General features: G+C 44.6%; 1 protein-coding gene across 1 annotated transcript; it reads right to left on the bottom strand.

The window, feature by feature from the left end:
• Positions 1-8,651: 8,651 nt before the first annotated feature.
• On the bottom strand, positions 8,652-12,063 carry LOC307005548 (uncharacterized protein). The gene is made up of 2 exons (XM_079625798.1): positions 9,126-12,063; positions 8,652-9,072 (listed from the first exon to the last, which is right to left on the bottom strand). Exon 1 carries the CDS (start codon positions 12,033-12,035, stop codon positions 9,219-9,221), a length of 2,817 nt encoding a protein of 938 aa, XP_079481924.1. The 5' UTR covers positions 12,036-12,063; the 3' UTR covers positions 8,652-9,072; positions 9,126-9,218.
• Positions 12,064-20,243: the final 8,180 nt, after the last annotated feature.

Consider the following 20,243-nt stretch of genomic DNA (forward strand, 5'->3'; position numbering starts at 1 on the left):
CTGTTTTTGCCCCATTGACTTCCATTATAACCACATTTTTTGATTGCAAAGCCATGACACCATAAAATCATGCATTTTTGATTGTTGGTGGTTTTCCCTGTTGGGAAGAGGTAAAATTTGTAATTTTTACTGTTGATAACCAGGTGGCACCATTAACCCTTTAGATAGGCCTGTGCAAAAAAAAGCTTAGTTTCTGGCTTTTACATGGAGTTATATGGAGTATAATAGCATAATAAAGTGTGTGTGTGTGTGTGTGTGTGTGTGTGTGTGTGTGTGTGTGTGTGTGTGTGTGTGTGTGTGTGTGTGTGTGTGTGTGTGTGAGAGAGAGAGAGAGAACTCACCTTGATGCGTCTGAGAAAATCAAAATATGCACCTCAGCTCTCAGAACTACATGGAGTAAACAAAAACAAAGTAAGTGTATTTATGCATCTGCTGCCTTTTGATGGTGAGAAATGCAGACTAAACAAAAACAAAGCAAGTGGATTTGAACACTTGCATGCAAGCCTGCTGGTCATTTGATGGTGAGAAGAGCAGGCAACATGAGAAAGCGCTTGACTTGTAGTGAAGTTTTAGAGATGATCATGCAGCCCGACCCCTCCAGCGAGCTGCAGGATGTATTGTCTTCTCCCTCTGACACCACAGACTCAGGAGAGGCAGATCCTGATTTGGATGTGGCACCCTCATCATCCTCTCTAGCTTCCACTGAAGGCGAGGAGGATTCGGAGGATCCTAGGTCTGGGTGGATTGGGAGAAACGGCGAAGTGTGGTTTTCCACCAACGCGGAGACAACTCCCTTTCTTCAGCCTGCCAGAGGCGTGACTTCATGGCCGACGCGCTATGCCATCGCAAGGGTCCATAACATCGATTCTGTGTTCAATCTGTTTTTTACGGGCGCCGCACAATGAGAAACTGGACCGGGGTGGACTCCACAGATCTCTGTGCATACATGGGGCTACTGATTTTGGCCGGCGTCTACAGGTCCAGAGGGGAGTCCACACGTTGCCTGTGGGATGATCGCAGTGGTCGTGCGATTTTTAGAGCCACCATGTCCCTCTCAAGATTCAAGAAATCAGCAGAGCTCTGCGTTTTGGAGGTTGGTCATGCTGACAATGAGGTCAATCATCTCGTCGGCCCTGGAGTCACGCCTCTGGCAGGCTGAAGAAAGGGAGTTGTCTCCGCGTTGGTGGAAAACCACACTTCGCCGTTTCTCCCAATCCACCCAGACCCAGGATCCTCCGAATCCTCCTCGCCTTCAGTGGAAGCTAGAGAGGATGATGAGGGTGCCACATCCAAATAATGGTCTGACTCTCCTGAGTCTGTGGTGTCAGAGGGAGAAGACAATACATCCTGCAGCTCGCTGGAGGGGTCGGGCTGCATGATCATCTCTAAAACTTCACTACAAGTCAAGCCCTTTCTCATGTTGCCTGCTCTTCTCACCATCAAATGACCAGCAGGCTTGCATGCAAGTGTTCAAATCCACTTGCTTTGTTTTTGTTTAGTCTGCATTTCTCATTATCAAAAGGCAGATGCATAAATACACTTACTTTGTTTTTGTTTACTCCATGTAGTTCTGAGGTGCATATTTTGATTTTCTCAGACGCATCAAGGTGAGTTCTCTCTCTCTCTCACACACACACACACACACACACACACACACACACACACACACACACACACACACACACACACACACACACACACACACACACACACTTTATTATGCTATTATACTCCATATAACTCCATGTAAAAGCCAGAAACTAAGCTTTTTTTTTGCACAGGCCTATCTAAAGGGTTAATGGTGCCACCTGGTTATCAACAGTAAAAATTACAAATTTTACCTCTTCCCAACAGGGAAAACCACCAACAATCAAAAATGCATGATTTTATGGTGTCATGGCTTTGCAATCAAAAAATGTGGTTATAATGGAAGTCAATGGGGCAAAAACAGCCACGAACAGTAAATGAGGGAGAAAAAGTAAAAATCTGATGCTGCACAAAAACTAACAATGCATCAAAACCAATGTTGTTTCTAATCTTTGACATGTCCAAGACTGTGATAAAAGGTAAAAAAAAATCCAGTCCACAATCACATTTTATATTGAAAATAAGTAATTTTGTGTTTTTTCCCCTCCCAAATCAGTGTCATAATTTATGAATTTGGCAATTAAAGAGTTAAAATCTTGATTTTTTTAAAAACATTTAGTAGTTTTGAACAGGACTGATGTTGATTAATAGATTTATGAAAAAAAAATGGCAAAAAAATATTTATCTGATCAATTTTTACAGCAGTTTAAAGTAGTGGCTGTTTTCAGCCACGAACATAACGAAAGGGTAGTGAATTTGCCCAGAGTGTACTGTTAAGTTTTTGAAAATTTTCAAAGCATTTTCCTAAAATATGTGTAAAAATAAGCTTTGTCACCAAAAATCATTCCATTTGCTGAAACACGGAAAAAGTTATGGCCAAAATAAGACTCAAAAATACCCCATAGTGGCTGAAAACAGCCCCAACAGCACATAAGGGTTAATTGAGTTTTAAACTTGGGAAGAGATGGGATTTCACAGAGATGTTGGGAGAGGGAATTCCAGCGTCTAAAGGTCGTAGCCCTGCTGAACGCACCACCCAAGAGGAGCTTGGCAAACACTAAACACTAAAGATGAAGCACATCAGAGAAACTGGGCGGCATCAGACCATAAAGGGCTCGAATTTTGTATTTGCGATAATCAACCAGTTTGAGTAGCCCATGAGATTGATGTGTTTATTGTGTGTGTGCGTTACAGTTGAACATGAGCAAAATCTTTTTCTCCTGAACATATGGAAGCAAACTTCTGCCACATTAGAAAACAAAAACTCATAATTATGAGATAAGTTGAAATGATGACATACAAAGATATATTTATGAGATGGAAAGTCGTAATTATAACGTACTAAGACAATTACTAGATGAAAAGATGTGAAAGTTGAAATTGACAAAAAAAATCTAAAAAAAAATGTATGACAAAATGTAGAAATTATGACATACTAAGTCATAATTATGACTTGCTGATTCATATTTATGAGACGAAAAGTCGAAATTGCGATACTGTCAATTATGACAAAAAAGTCATAATGTTTTATTTTTATTATGAAAAAAGTTTAAATTATGGGATGAAGTCGAAATTATAACATAGCCCTACCAAGTCAATTATTAGATGAAAAGTTGTAATTGTGACATACTAAGTCATCATTTTAAATTTTTATTATGACATAAAGTAGAAATTATGACATACTATAAGTCATACGTTTTTTAATTCTTTATTATGAAAAAAGTAGAAATTATGACATACTAAGAAGAAATGTTGGTTCCACTTTATTTTGATAGTCCACTTTAGACATTCTACTTTAAGTAACTTTGCAACATGTCAACTAACTCTCATTAGAGTATTAGTAGACTGTTAGGTTATGGTTCGGGTTTGGAGAATAAGTCTGCAAGTTACTAATAGTCAGTAGAATATCTATTGGGGAAAATATATGAATATATACATTTATGTCAAAATAAAGAGTTAGCAGATATTAAGCAGACAGTCTGCTTTTACTCTAATGACAGTTAGTTGACATGTAGCTGCAAAGTTACTTATAGTTATTAGAATGTCTAAAGTGGACTATCGAAATAAAGTGTAACCGAAATGTACATAATTATGACATGAAAATTTGAAATTGACAAAAAGTTGGAATTATTGCTTACTAACTAATTTAGAATTTTATGACAAAAAGTTCAAATTATGAGATGATGTTAAAATTGTGTCATATTTATGACTTTTTTAAGCATGTAAATTTTGACTTAGTATGTCATCATTTTGGCTTTTCATATTGTGTGTAATAATTTATACTTTTTATCTCATATTTAGGATTTACCAAAGCAATTTTTTTCTAATGGACTTTCAAATGGTTCGCTTTCATTCGAACGCATGGATCCCTATTGAAATGACTGGATTTTGCCTGTGAAGCTTCACCCAGCAAAGGTAAATGTGAGTGTACCTTTAGTTTGTAGCTTTTAATACTAAAGATCTCAATAAACCCATCACCCTAATATGAGCAATACAAACAGTGATGCTTTCGTCCAGTTACACTTCTGTTCAAGTAACAAATCCCGCTTATCTCTCATCATTGTGTATTGCAGACCATTTTAAATGTGTAGTCCGGGTCGTTTAAAGAGTCATTCTGTTGTGGGAACGGACACATGATAACGGTTAGTGTTTGTCACTCTCAGTCCTTTAGATATTTGTAAAGGTTCCAACAGTTTTGTCCACATTCCCCGTTTAGTGCCAACATGGGGAAAAAGAGAAAAGGAAATTTCAATAGCCAGTTTATTAGCGGCCTTATAAAGAAAGGTGGATATGGAGCGGAAATAATACAGAATCCTTTCCAAGCTGAATACGCCGCCGTTTAAACTAGGACAGCGTGAGATTGAAAGCCTCAAACCCTTTGGAAGCTGTTTATATGTTTTACAGCAGAGCCTTAAATATCTCAAGGTAAATAAGTCCTCTTATTGCCATCCAATTAAAGCGGTGGTAAAATGCCATTTTCACAAGATGTAAAATGAATCTCTGATGTCCCCAGAGTGTGTGTGTGTGTGTGTGTGAAGTTTTAGCTCAAAATACCCCACAGATATTTTTATAAAGCATGTTAAATGTGTCACTTTTTGAGGGTTTGCAAAAACGCACCGTTTTGTGCCTGGCCCTTTAAATGCAAATGAGCTGCTGCAGAGGGCGGGGTTTCAAGAGCTTGTGTGTGTTAGCAGCTGCGATTACCTCTCACACACACACACACACACACACTAAAATGACAGAAACTGTTCTGTCTTTAATGTTAAAACGGAGTCAGACAAAGATGGAGAGACTCAAGAAGAAGTGACAACATGTAGAAGCAACAGGACGTCTCTGATTGGTTAGTTGATGAATGTATGTTGCTGATGTGGAGTTAACTGTCTTCAATTAGCATATTCTGTCATGGTAATCTATAAATCGCTCGTATAGGAACTGTTGTGAGATGCACACAGAGTGACTTTCTATTGCATGTGAAAAGACGGATGCTAAAGTTTGAGCTGACTCACAAATGTGCTCGACTACAACAACTCTTCCTCTTCTCAACATGGACTGTGTGTTCAGGGGGCGGGGCTTATGTACATTTTAGGGTTGGTGATGTCACTAACCCGGGAGGAATGTCGTGTAGTTCCCACCAGCCGTTTGTTGTAGTCCTTTTCTTTAAAGCAAATACCTTCCTTTGCTTTGAACTTTGAGCGTTGTAACTTTGCAGATGTTGTTTATGATCAAACAGCAACATTACACACTAACTAAAGTTAGAAAAGTGCCCTTTAAGCTGGACTGTGACGCTATTTTCTTCTAGAAACAAACTTTGTTGCATTATTTTCCTGTTATCTCTGTGAAGCTGCTTTGAAACAATCTGTATTGTAAAAAGCGCTATATAAATAAAGGTGACTTGACTTGACTTGACTTGATCTGTGATCTAACCTACACTTCCCAAGCGAGACACAACTTTCCCACACACACAGCCTCAGAGGACACATCTCCTGACGCGCGCTGGCGTCTACAGTCACCTCAGTGGTGTCGACTCTCTTCATGAAGTGACCGCACTGTTGCCCGACCCCGGGGAAAACCCCTGTCTAGCGCACGAGAACGAGTGAAACCAGAAGCCAAGCGCTGAGGCATCGGTCAAAAGGACAGAGTGATGTCGTAAAAGGTTGGCGACTCGTGTTTGCACAGGCCTTTGGAAATGTCATCCTTCAGGCCACATTCAGGGATTCAGACGCTCTCTAAACACACTCCACCCGACTCCAGCACGCAAACACACACACACCTCACACCTACACTGGAGCCCAGAAGGAAATGAAAACCCCAGACAGACCAGTGTCTCGCAGAGGAACAAACACAATCCCTTTTCCTCTCGCTCAGCCGTTCTCACACACTAAAGGCCAGTTCAGCCTGTTTGAGGAGTCTCGGCTTATTTAAAACATCAGTGTTAGCACGGCATGAGATTGTGTCTGGAGGGAGTGACTAATTCATTGACTATTTTTATCTCTTTGCAATATTGTCAGTTTGCTTCACGAGATGAACAGCTCTAGTTTCTGTCCGACCCGTTGCTGTGTGACATTCCCTCTCGAAACGAATGCCTTGATCTTTCTAACATATTGGAGGGATTGACATCATTATGGTCCACATGGTTCAAATAAAATTTTGGTTCACTTACATCCTTTATCAGCATTTATCAGAACTGATCCTGCTCTTATCAAGCTCTATGTTTTAGATCTCTTATGAGAAAAATAAATCCCTGTTGTTTATATAGGTTTGTACCTTACAAAAATAAGAAAGTACTGAGTAATATAAGCCCACTACATGGGTTAAGGTTAGGTATAGGGTTAGATTCACTGTAAGTACCCAGTTATTACTATTGTCTAACTCACACACTGTTTGGACCATGTTGTCATTTTGCACTGTTCCCCTTAGACTCAGTAAAAAAGGTTTCCCCTTTATAGCTGCACTGGTCTGACGAAATAAAGGCCGCGCTTCATCATCATCATCATCATCAATCGGCTGTAAACAGTCGGTCACTAATTTTGTCCATTCCATACGATTTTTGGCAACTTTTCGTAGTTCGCTCATTGTTGCTGGTACGTCCTTGTTTATTAGTTCGCCGATGTATTGGTGGTATAGCTTTCGAGCTCTGCCTTGACTTCTTTTGCCATGCCGCTGTTGTGGCGCGTACAAGACGTACTTGTTGATCAGGTCACTCTCATGTCTTCTTAGGGAGTGTCCGACGAATCTTAGCTGCCTCTGTTGTACTTGAAGGACAAGTTGGTTGCGGCCGACTCTTTCATAAACCTCTTTATTGCTTTTCTTGTCCAGACGTATTATGCCAAGCATGATTCTGTAACAGTTTGTAGCAAAGCTGTTGAGTTGGTCTCTAAGTTTGCTGCTAAGGATCCAGCTCTCGCAGCCATAGAGCAGGATTGAGACACACGCAGATTCGAATATATTTATCTTGAGTGTAATTGGTATAGTTCTTGACTGGAATACGTTCTTCATCTTCCAGAAGGCCCCCCATGCTTGACCTCTTCGGATTTTGACATCAGATTCGCTAGATGTGATATGAGAACCAAGATATTTAAAGTTCTTTGTCCATTTGATGGTCTGTCCATCAAGCTCTATGTGCTGATGACTGTGTGTTGCCATGTCTAGACTGGTGTGTTCTTGGTTACTCATTGCTTCTGTTTTGCGTATATTAACTTGGAGGCCTACTCTCCTGGCCCACTTTGCTGTTGTTGTGAGTTGTTCCTGTGCTCTATCCAGGGTGTTTTCAAGCAGGGCGATGTCGTCAGCGAAATCCAGGTCAAATAGTGATACTTCTGGATTCCTGCTGGATTCTTTTAAATGTGTTACGATTCCATGCGATGATGTGTTCTTTGCGTGCTCTTCTTCGGTTCGTGTTAATACATAGTCTATAACGATTATAAATAGGAAGGGAGCTAGGGTGTCACCTTGTAAGACGCCTGTTGTAATGTCGAAGTGGTCTGACAGCTTCCCTTCTATTAGTACGTGACTCTTTGACTTGTTGTAGAGAGTGCGGATCGCACTTACTATTTTGTCCGGGATCCCATAATGTCGTAATATGTCAAACATGGTTTATCTCTTGATGGAATCGAATGCCTTCTTAAAATCGACAAAGGTGATGTAATAATCAAGTTTCTTGTCTTGAAAGCCTTCAATTATCCTACGCAGGATGTGAACTTGTTCTGTACATCCTCTCCCTCTTCTGAAGCCAGCTTGATTGGCCTCGCTTCATACAGATGTCTTTTGTTGTTTATTGTTGTATCTCTCTCTCTCTCTCTTTTCAGTAGACACCGTAGACACCATGAAAACTACAAGAAATGAAAACATATATTCAAAATATGCATTTCTCAGTCCTTTACAAGTCTCTCGTGACAATGTCTGATGATATGCAAGTGAATGTGGTAACAGAAATACGACAAATCCAATCAACATCATGAATAGCACATCACATCGTGCACGTAAAGTAATATAAAACAACATTATGGAACAAATATAAAGGTAAATTACCGTGTGCGCCTCTAAAACCATGCAGATTAGGCAATTATTTTCCCGACTACATGTCATTTCTCTGCAATCATGTTTGTTCTGACCCAAAAATCACGCAGACCCGCTCCAAACTGAACCAGGTCATGTGACACATTACGTTCTCTACGTAAATCTTAAAGAACCTCTAATTTTAAACAAAGGACATACATTATAAATATCGGCTTCTGAATAATCACAATTGTTTTTAAATTGAAAACGTACTCGGTTACTAACGTAACCTCGGTTCTCTCTAGGAGAGGGAACGAGTACTGCGTCGAAAGAACGCTACGGGAAAGATATTTCTTTGTCGAGATTGAAGCCAAAAATTAATCCTTAATTTTGTAAAATTGTAAAACGCTTTTCTGAAGCATACAACCTAGGCGGAGCAATACAGCTCACCCATTGGCTGCTCTGCCAGAAAAGCACAGCCTATGCGAGGCCAGGACGCTGACCAATGAGGACGCTTCGCGCCCTTCTGCGTCACCTCCCGCCCAAACAGGCGTGGCCTAGGCCTATAAATACGAGCATAGCTGTCTAACACGCCGATTTTCGTCAATGAAGCGACGCAGCGTGGACACGCACGGCATGAGACGCAGTACTCGTTCCCTCTCCTAGAGAGAACCGAGGTTACGTTAGTAACCGAGTACGTTCTCTTACGTAGAGTTCTCTCGTACTGCGTCGAAAGAACGCTACGGGAACCCCATGCAAACCGCCGTGCGTGTTCTTGGATCGACACAGACACCTAAGGGCGCGCGCGCCCTGGTATACAAGCGCCTACCCCAAGAAGTATAAGGAGAGCGGCTAAAATAGCATCATCCCTTATAGTAGTGCCTCTCAAGGCATAATAGCATATATATGTAAATATAGATATATATGAGGGGTAATAGCATGCTCATGGGACACATTGTCAGTGAGTGATGCTTAAAACATTGAAGTGACCTGGGCCGCAGCGCGGGGCAGGAGCACTTATACATATTAGACATTGAAGTGACCTGGGCCGCAGCGCGGGGCAGGAGCACTTGTACATATTACCATTGAAGTGACCTGGGCCGCAGTGCGGGGCAGGAACACTTATACATAGTCTTCTAGACCGAGAGCAGTTTAGCCTGCAACGCAGGAACCTCTAGGTTATAGAACCTAATAAATGTAGACGGGGAGGCCCAGCCTGCCGCCATACAGATATCTTGTAACGAGATTCCGCTATACCAAGCCCATGAGGAGGCCATGCCTCTCGTGGAATGTGCTCTGATGCCCAAAGGGCATTCCAAGCCTCCAGATGCGTAGGCTAGCGCAATGGCGTCCACTACCCATCGAGACAGACTCTGTTTCGTTGCGGCTCGTCCCTTGGAGCGCCCGCTGAACGAAACGAAGAGCTGCTCCGTCTGTCGAAAAACAGCGGAGCGGGACACGTAAGCTCTTAATGCCCTGACCGGGCAAAGGGAGCTATTTCCGTCCTCTGAGGCCGGCAGGGCCGACAGGGAGATGACCTGAGCCCTGAACGGTGTGTTGAGGGACTTAGGCACGTACCCATGCTTCGGTTTCAACACGACTATAGAGTCGTTTGGACCGAACTCCATACAAGAAGCTCTCACTGAGAGCGCTTGCAAGTCTCCCACACGCTTCACTGAAGCGAGAGCCAAAAGAAACACGGTCTTGAGAGACAGGTGTTTCATGTCAACTGAGTGAATAGGCTCGAAAGGGGCCCCTTTCATAGCGTTCAACACTGTAGAAAGGTCCCAAACGGGGACTGAAGGAGGCCTTGGAGGGTTTAACCTCCTGGCGCCTCTCAGGAAGCGGACCACCAGGTCGTTCCTGCCTAGTGAACGGCCAAGCGTTGGATTAACGAACGCTGATATGGCAGCCACATAGACTTTGAGCGTGGATGGGGTTCTTCCCTTATCCAATAGCTCTTGCAAGAAGGAGAGAATCTCCGGTTCTCCACACTGAAGTGGTGACAGACCTTGATCTGAACACCATCCAGAGAACACCGACCATTTGGAAGCGTAGAGCCGTCTAGTAGACGGAGCCCTAGCTTGTTCGATCGTGTCTAACACTCCTCTTGGGAGGTTAGCGGGTACCCGTTTATGGCCCATACGTGTAGGGACCAAAGCTCGGGGTGAGGATGCAAAATCGAGCCCTTGGCCTGTGAGAGGAGGTCTCTCCTCACTGGTATCGGCCACGGGGCAGTACTTTTCAGTTGCATCAAAGCTGGGAACCAGGTCTGATTCGTCCAGAATGGAGCAACTAGCAGTACTGAGCATCCGCTCTCCCTGATACGCTCCAGCACTTGAGGCAGGAGTGAGACAGGAGGAAAAGCATAGAGCGGGCGGCGGGGCCAGACTCTGGCCAGCGCGTTCGTGCTCTTCGAAAAGAATTCTGGGCAATGAGCGTTTTCCTGGTTTGCAAACAGGTCTATTTCCGCTCTGCCGAACGTTTTCCACAGCAGACGCACTGTCTGTGTGTGTAGGGACCACTCTCCAGTGGGAACGTTGTTCCGTGAGAGTCTGTCCGGGCCTACGTTCAAGTGGCCTGGCACGTGCATTGCTCTTAACGAGCGCAGGTTGTGCTGGGCCCACACCAGTATGCGTTCCGCTAACCTGAATAGGTTCCGGGATCTCACGCCACCCTGGCGGTTTATGTAGGCTACTACCGACATGTTGTCCGAGCGGACCAGGACGTGGTGTCCTTTTATCCGGGGACAGAAGCGCCTCAGCGCAAAGTCCACTGCCATCATTTCCAGGCAGTTTATGTGCGGTAGTTTGGCTCGCTCTGACCACTGGCCAAAGAGCGGACTGCCGTCGAGCAGTGCTCCCCAGCCTGAGGTGGACGCGTCCGTGGACACCACCTTCAGGCTCGAGGAAGTCCCCAGGCTTACACCTGACCGGTACCAGTCTGACGCTCTCCATGGTGTCAGGGCTGAAATGCATTCCTGAGTGACCTTGAGGCGATAGCGACCGTGTAGCCATGCTCGGCGCGGTACGCGCGCTCTCAACCAGAACTGTAGTGGGCGCATGCGCAGCAGGCCCAACTGCAGCACTGTTGAGGCTGAGGCCATGAGGCCCAGCATTTTCTGAAATCTCCTGAGTGGCACTATGTGGCCGCTGAGGAAGGATTTCGCCATTTGCAGGGTATTTCGCCTGCGCTGTGATGACAGCTGTGCTGTCATAGACAGTGAGTTCAGATCCAGTCCTAAAAAGGAGATCCTTTGACTGGGAAACAGTGAACTTTTCTCCCAATTGACCCTCAGACCTAAGCACTCGAGGTGATCGAGTATTAGTGTCTTGTGGTGAGCGAGTTCTGACGGCGATTGAGCCAGAATTAGCCAATCGTCCAAATAGTTCAGAATTCGAACGCCCCGGAGTCTCAGGGGTGCCAGCGCCGCGTCCATGCACACTGTAAATGTACGAGGTGCTAGGGATAGGCCGAATGGCAGGACTGTGTACTGATATGCCCGGCCCTCGAAGGCGAATCTCAAAAATCGCCTGTGACGTGACGCAATTTGTATGTGAAAATACGCGTCTTTCAGATCTATTGCCATAAACCAGTCTTCTCGGCGAATTTGCGCGAGGATACCTCTGGTCGTGAGCATTCTGAACTTCCGCTTTGCAAGCGTTTTGTTCAGACGCCTTAGATCTAAAATGGGTCTGAGACCCCCGTCTTTCTTCGGTACCAGGAAATATCTGCTGTACAGGCCCCCTTCGCTCTGAGCTTGAGATAAAGGCTCTATGGCCCCTTTGCTCAATAGCTTCGCTATTTCGGCTCGAAGTAGATGTGCTACTTCTGTTTTTACCGTGGTTTCGACTTTTCCCGTGAAACGGGGAGGGCGTCGATAAAACTGTAGCGAATAGCCTCTTTTTATAGTCTCTAGCACCCATTCTGAAACCCCGGGTAGTCCTTCCCATGCATCTGCACGTGTGACTAGGGGTTGAATGTAATCTGGGCTCTGGTCGCGAAATGGCGGCGACACGAGAGCAACCATGTGCTGTGACATGGACGCCGTGGCGTCTGAGGCGGGGGACATGTTTAACACAGTATGCGTCCCGCGCGCGCTCGACTCTCTGAGTTGAGAGAGAGCACGCGGGGCGAGCCCTACGGGGCTCGTTATGTTTGTGAATAAACGTGGGCGCTTGGTGGCGGGCACATTTATAACACCGGGGACACTGTGTTTGTGTACTGACTGACCGTTCGTTAGTTTCGTTTTTACAGAAACCGCGGAACGTGCAGTGTGTAGTGGTTGTGGGCACTGGACAGTGGGCACGCTCACTACACGTAAAGCACAATCGGTGTGAGCCGATTTTATGTGTGCAAACCCTGTGTTGAACGGGGCTGTGCTTGTGTGAATGAATGGGCACTGGGTGGGCATTGCAGTTACACACATTACACCATCGGCCTTGGCCGGAACACCAGAAATTAAACTCTTTTTTAGATTTATCTGGGTCGCCGTGAAAACGGCGTTTGTGTGCAGGCAAACGGGCTTTACGGCCGGTTTGTTGGCTGCTGAGTACACTGGTACAAACACGGAACTTAGGGCTGTACAAGCGGGAATCTTTGGTGGAAGTCCGGCCGCAGCGGGACCCGAACACCGTCTTTTTCCTAGCAGGGCTAGGATGGCGCCGAGGCCTCGGGCTTGATTGAGATCTTGGGCCGAGGACCACGCGGTGGCGGGCGGCGTCCGGCGGAGCGAGACCGTGGTCTCTCTCGGGCCTGTTGTTGCTGGGCCGGCGCGGCGGGCGCGGGGCGCTGCTGAGTTCGGGCAGGCGGCTGTTTAGGGCGGCCTGTTGCGGAACTGGAGCGCTTTGGCAGGAAATGTCTCATGGCCTGCGAAGTTTTCTGTACCTCGGCGAATCGGTCCGCGAAGTCCTTCACGGAGGATCCGAAGAGGCCAGCCGGTGAAATGGGGGCGTCGAGAAACGCAGAGCGCTCGGATTCCGCCATTTCAGAGAGAGTCAGCCATAAATGTCTCTCAGAAACAGTAGCTGTGGCCATAATCCTGCCGATGGCGTGTGCGGCGGACTTTGTAGCGCGAAGAGCTAGGTCTGTGGCGCTACGCAGGTCCGGAACACTGATCGCGCCCGGGCCTTCCTCGTCTAGCTTGCAGAGGAGGTTGGCCTGGTGGATTTGAAGCACCGCCATGGTGTGCAGCGCCGATGCAGCTTGTCCGGCGGCGGAATACACGCGACCGTTCAGAGCTGAAGACGTGCGGCAAGCTTTGGATGGTAGGACTCCCTTAGCCCGCCGTCCCGCAGAGGGTGGGCAAAGGTGAGTCGCTACCGCCTCCTCGACCGGAGGGAGAGCGTGGTAGCCTCTGTCTCGAGCACCGTCCACTACGGAGAATGCTGGCGAGGCAGAAGTACGTACTCTGGCTGAAAATGGCGCCTTCCATGATTTCGCTACCTCTTCGTGAAGCTCAGGAAGAAACGGTGCGTGTCTGGAGGGGGGCGCAGCGCGGTCTCCAGAGAGGAAGCGTCCATCCAGCCGGTTGAGTGCAGGTTGTTCGGGCGTCGACCAATCGAGGCCGAGGCTCGACACGGCCTGTGTGAGCAGACGCATCAGTTCCGCCTCGATGCTGATCTTCCCTCCTCTGCGCTCTCGAACAGCGGGGGAGGGGAGGTCCACAGAGCTCGCCCAACCCTCGCTCTCCGAAGCGAGAAGCGAACAGCAATCATCATCTCCCTCTGATACAGCTTGCTGGTCGTCATCCATAACGGACAAAGCGGCGTGCTGCGGCTGTTGTCCGTCGGTGAGCGACTCGAGCGAGACGTTGAGAGGAGCTAGCGGCGGCGGCGGCGAGCTCCTCGTGGAGGGAGGTTCCGGGACCCGCTGAGCACGGCGCTTTTTACGGCGCGGCGCTACAGGGGGCGGTTGAGCAGCTTCGGCGAAAGATGCAAGGCGAGTCCGCAGAGTCGCGATTGGCATCATGTCGCAGTGATGGCAGCCGCCATCACCGAGAGCGATAGCTGCATGTTCCTCGCCCAAGCAGGAAACACATAACTCGTGGTGGTCCCCGTCGATGAGCGCAGCTCGGCAGGAGCCGCAGGAAAAGCGAGACATCTTTATAAAGACGCTCGTGCTCTTTTGTGAGGAAAAAGCGTGTGACGCGGTAGGCGAACACACACACAAAACACACACAAAACTGAAAGGATATATCCACGCCGGAGAAGCGCAGCAGGGAACGGCGGCTGAAGGCGGCGAAGACCAGCGGCTTCAGGTAAGGGCTCGTCCTGCTGAGGTGCTTGTATCCAGACGGCTGTGGTGGCTCGAATCAATCCAGCGATGCGTGCAGCTTCGTTGAATTTAAGAAAATCGGCGTGTTAGACAGCTATGCTCGTATTTATAGGCCTAGGCCACGCCTGTTTGGGCGGGAGGTGACGCAGAAGGGCGCGAAGCGTCCTCATTGGTCAGCGTCCTGGCCTCGCATAGGCTGTGCTTTTCTGGCAGAGCAGCCAATGGGTGAGCTGTATTGCTCCGCCTAGGTTGTATGCTTCAGAAAAGCGTTTTACAATTTTACAAAATTAAGGATTAATTTTTGGCTTCAATCTCGACAAAGAAATATCTTTCCCGTAGCGTTCTTTCGACGCAGTACGAGAGAACTCTACGTAAGAGAACTCAAATTGACATTCATTCATTCATAACAAAAAACATACACCCTTAGTGTGTTGTCATGGTTGTTATATATGTACCTTGTTATCACCAGAAGTAGGCCTACTGAAGTTCTCTCTGTTTCTGTTTAGTTTGTCCTGCCTCATTAATGCATTGTGGAAGTAATCCTGTGTTCCTGTTTCCTGAAAATTATATGAAAAGTACTTTTGATCTTTCATCATCGTCTTCGTGTTCGCTACAAACCGTGACTGAAGGCAGGACCTAGATAAGATAAGCGGCGTATTGTTGGAATTTTGTTCTTGAGTGTAAGGTCCCGTTTTTTTTTTGTTTTCCTGTCATCATGGACATCCCTGCAGTTCACCTATTGACTTGAGCAGAAAAAAAAAAGATATATATATGGCTAATCTGCATACTGGGGTGGACGAGTCCCGCTATGGTGGTCCCTCAATGTCTGTGGTGGTAGTTAGGCCTGATGTTACCTCAGCAGTAACCTTTTCATTTTAACAGATTAAACCATTTTCAGTCTCAAATTACAATGACCTGCCGTATATATAACGAGTGTTGTAGCCTACATAACCTGGGCTCTTTGTCCCAGCTGTATTAAAGTGCCTGGTCCTGGTCCTCACTTCAGTAAAAAGCATAAATCAGCTCTCTGAGTTGGAAAGAGTTATGGGTTAAGTCAGCGGGCCTTATGACGGGATTTCAAAGGTGTGATTTAAAATATGGGAAACATGCACGTTTCCCCCATAAATACTGGGCCTCTCTTGATGCCGCCTAACACGCACAGGAAGATCAAGCATTTCAAATTAAGGAGAGAAAAATGCATTCTGCCAGATGAAAAAGGTTTCCTGGGGTCAATTTCACATAAAAAATCCTCTTAAATGTAGAACAGTCAAGTAACCATGAAAGCTAATGTAAAACAGACAGGGCAGAGCAACGTTACCTGCTTCTGCTTGTGTCAGCAGCACCACAAACAACTGAGAAAACACTCAGCCTGAAATACCAGCAGACGTGCACACGTGCACACACACACACGCACACACACACACACACACACACACACACACACACACACACGCACACACACACACACACACACACACGCACACACACACACACACCTGAAGGTCAGTTATTACAGGTGCTCCACTGAAACATCTGACAGTTCTGCTCAATGTCAAGCTTGTTCTTCTTCCTGTACAGATGTTCGAGAGAAACTGATTTATTTGCACTTTATTTTCATTCTTATACAGAACCTTAAAGGTTCCGTCAGGTGCTTCATTTAGAACATCATGGGATCATTTTATGGATTTAGTTTAAATTAATAATTTTGTTTTTATTTTACATTACATTTTTAGCAATTAAACATACTTTATTAAAAAAAAATGAAATAACCTATTAAACATTAAAGTACGTTGTATTATGTATTATATCACAGTCTGTCTGAATACTCGATTGTGATTGGTTGGAAGGTGTGCAATAAAACGTTTTAATGCACAGGTAGTTCCAGTCAGTGTAATGACCGTTGCATGCATACATCCGTCAGAGATCGCGCTCCGCACACAAAAACTTTCAGGAGCTCAGAAACTTGTGACTTTTAGTAATAAAATAGCGTAGCTACTGAATCGATACATTTCATACCATGGTCTGGGTGAATACTCGATTCTGATTGGCTGCAGGGTATCCATTAAAAAGTGATGTAGGACATCTAGTAAAGGAGATCTAAAACCGTTAGATTTCGATTGTAAAACTAATTAAAATATAAACTGATGTTTTAAAACTGTGTTATTTGGCAAGTGAACATGGTATGCCGTAAAACTTCAAATAATAGCCCGGGCTTTTATTTTCCCAAATCGCCGAACTGCTCCGGCTTGTATTGGAGACAGGCGTCTATATGAGACAGGCCTTTAATTTAGTGTTGAGACTTCACCCTGCGCTGCAATATATATTTAGTTTTACATTCATTTACAGAAATCAGCTGGTTGAATGCTGATGCTGTCGGATTTTCAGATGATATTCTCAACTCAGTTAACGGACGCTCTGAGATAAAGTGAATTCAGACTGCAGTGTAGACTAAGCAACGATTGTATTTAATTGTACAGTACAATCATAACATAGACATGATCTTAATTCCATAATGTCCTTAAACATAACAATATTTCTGGCCATAAACTGACAAAGTGCGCGTCCGGTGTGCGATACCTCGAGTTGTCACAGACGCGACGCGGCGCTAACTCTCTCTGCCTGCCTTGCTAGCGCTAACAGCTCCCGCCCAGATGTGCAGGGCTCTCTTGCGTGCCCAATCTACACCATATAACTGTCTTAGACGATCTGACGGGTTTTAGAAGATTAAATACAACCCGAAACTAAAAAACAGACCATGCCTCTATTTGAGACCGGCCTTTATTTATCCAAACCTGCAGCCACACCAGGCGTGTAAAAGAGACAGGCGTCTATTTGGGACTCGGCTATTATTTGAAGTTTTACGGTAAGCGGGTTAATGCCCTTCGAGGTGTCCATTGTCAGGTATTAATGGACTTCGGCGGAGGCAACCGTCCGACGCGCCGTCGTCCATTATGTAAGGCATTAACCCTTACATATTTCTCAGCAACGAGAGGGTTACATCGCTGCTTTTGAAGTATTTAAGCATACAGCTTTGTTGTTAATAGAGAGAGATGCTGAACAGATGATAGGCTAATTCACACATGCATCTCTCATCTCTCCCTTTCTCTCTCTTTTGACAATTAATGTAATCTAACTAGCCCTACTTTATCTCTGTGCTGTGTCTGGTTCTAAGCCGACAGAATGCTAGATCTAACACACAACTGACAAAAATAACCATGGTATAAGCAGGATAATCCACGGCTAGCTGTGCATTGCATTATTTGAACGCGATCTGCTTCGCCTTAAGTGGTTCTTTGCCTTGACATTGTGTATTAAAATCGTTTCATGCACAGCTATCCGTGGATTATCCTTACATTATTTAAAACATTTCTCCTTATATAGAACCTATTGGCTTTAAAATTGAGTGAAGAACCCTAGAGTTCTATATAGAACCCAATGGAACCTTTCTTTCTCGTAGTGTTCTTTCGTTTTCATTTATTTTTGTGCTTTATCAACATGCAGCTTTTATAAAATTATATGAAATTTATAAGTCAATACCTCAAAAGTCACAGTGAAGACATTTATAATGTTACAAAAAAACGGTTATTTTTCATTTTCTATTAATCAGAAATGTTTCTTGAGCAGCAAATCGTCATATTATACTGATTTCTGAAGGATCATGTGACACTGAAGACTGGAGTAATGATGCTGAAAATTCAGATTTGATCACAGGAATAAATTACAGTTTAATACAAAACAGTTTTTTGAATTTGTTTACTGTATTTTTTTAAACAAATAAATACAGTCTAGGTGAGCATTAGAGACTTCTTTTAGAAATATAACAACTTTTGAATGCTGTATGTCCTGATTTAGTATAAGGCATCAGCAGATAGTTTCAGGACTGTATGTGGAAGGTATGCTGGAGCTGGAGTGTGAGTGTGTGTGGGAGAGTTTTGTGCTGGTATGAGATGGAGGCGTCGCCAGTGTGGCACCAGGTACAGCGCTTTATGAGAGATGGAACGCATTAGTGTATTATTGCTTCAGCATGTTTTAACACACACATTATTTCTGTCTCACTGACTCCTATCATAACCAGTGTGCATTGGATGGGTTTGAGGTTAGGTTTAAATTTCACAGATAAAGCTGTACATTTATTTTCATTTTATCTGTGTGTGTGTGTGTGTGAGCGTGTTTTACTGAACGAGTGTGGCCCTGCTGTGCACATGGAAACTCAAGATAAACAGAAATACCGCTAACGAGGTTGTTGGTGGTCGTGTGTACAGTAAAATGGGATCTGCACGGTTTCATTTTGTGGTGGGCAAAACCCTGAAGAGCTTCCAAAAAGAGTTTGTTTTTGACTGAGGCCTGCAGGGCATGGCATGGAAGAAAATAGCAAAAATGTGTGTCAAGAACTTTAACTGCGGGGCCCCTAATCTGGAGTGATTCACCCCCGCGTCTGGGTGGCACACAGTGACTCGATCTGTAAACGTGAACCAAAGGCTCATCACTGTCTCACCGTAAACCCGGTTTGCTTTGGTGGTGAACCATTTCTGTGGGAGTTTATAATTCAATTTCACTGATTAAAATGATTTTGTTTTTGTTTTCCACTGATTAGACATATCTCTCCAAATTGAGTTAAATACAGTGTTATTTTAGTATCAATGATATATTATTATTGTCAGCATCCTGTTGTTTGTCTCCGGGCCTCTAGAGGTCACCTGTGTTCCCCTCTGCCTTAGTTCTTCCTGAGTAGGACACGACATTTGCCGAATGTGAGCGTTATCTAGGTCACCTGTGCCTTGTTTTCCCCTAGAGTATTTTAGCCGTGTTTTCCCCTTTGTTCCCCAAGTTATCCCAAGTTAGAGTTTCTTAGTTATTTGATTTAGTTTTTCTCCCCTCGTGGAGTTATTTTATTTCTCTCCTGTGATTGTTTTTATTATCACTACTAATAGTAATACCTCTTTCTGAGAAGGACTTTTGTTGGATTTTTTTTTTTACTTACAAAGTACCTTTTTTAATCTACTTTGCTTGGAGCATTGGCTTGAGTGTTTCGTTTGGGTCCAACATCACCTCCTCTGTGGCAAAGTGGTAGATCTCACCTCACCTGAGGTTGAGCCCGGATTGTGACAGTTTTTAATCATATTTTTTAATTTTTTTGTTACATTTTATTTCAGGTTGAAAAAACATAACAAAAAAAACGTTGCCTCCTCATTTCAGAAACGCCCAATGTAACTTTTCTCAGTGCCGCATTTTGGAACTGAATTTTTGGTATTATAAACATGTAAAGGGTGATTCTCTGAATTGGGTGCCCTTCAAGTCCCCCAAAATTACGTGTAAAAAAACTTTATGTGTGGTATTATTCATATTTTTTTTATAGAACTGTAAAGTTATATCATTTTTAAAATGCTGTACAGCCACATGAAATAAAATTAAAATGCAATGTTGTTAAACTGTGAATTGTAAAAGTGTTTTGTGTTAGCTCAGTATTTGTACTCTGCGGCACCACACACAGACGAGGAAGGAGGCCGTGAGTAAGCTGGGTGTTGCAGGGAGAAAACCCAATCCTATTTACAGTGCAACTCAAGGGTTTGTGGATCTCTGACGTCAACTCACCAGTCGCCACACAGCCAAAGCGGAAAGCTGTTGCATGCAGCTAAAAGTAGACACAGCAGTGAGTAAACATGACACATGTAAGAGTGCCAGAAAATAGAGATTCCTTTCACCCCTCTCTGACCTTCAGCCTCTTTTAGAAAACCATTTAATTTAGCATCAGTGTGATCCAATTAGTAAAACACAATGTTAAGAAATCAAAACGTTGTCTATTTCTTGGCACTGCATTGAAAGATCTGAACAGGGTTGGAAGACTAAGGCTGTGTTCACACTTGGGATGTTCGGTTGGATTAAAA

This window comes from Phoxinus phoxinus (genome assembly GCF_949152265.1).
Source record: "Phoxinus phoxinus genome assembly, chromosome: 10".
Lineage (NCBI taxonomy): Eukaryota > Metazoa > Chordata > Actinopteri > Cypriniformes > Leuciscidae > Phoxinus > Phoxinus phoxinus.

Bases quoted from the DNA above. Each gene is read 5' to 3' on its own strand.
- LOC307005548 (XM_079625798.1), bottom strand. From the start codon at position 12,035: ATGGGAAGGACTACCCGGGGTTTCAGAATGGGTGCTAGAGACTATAAA.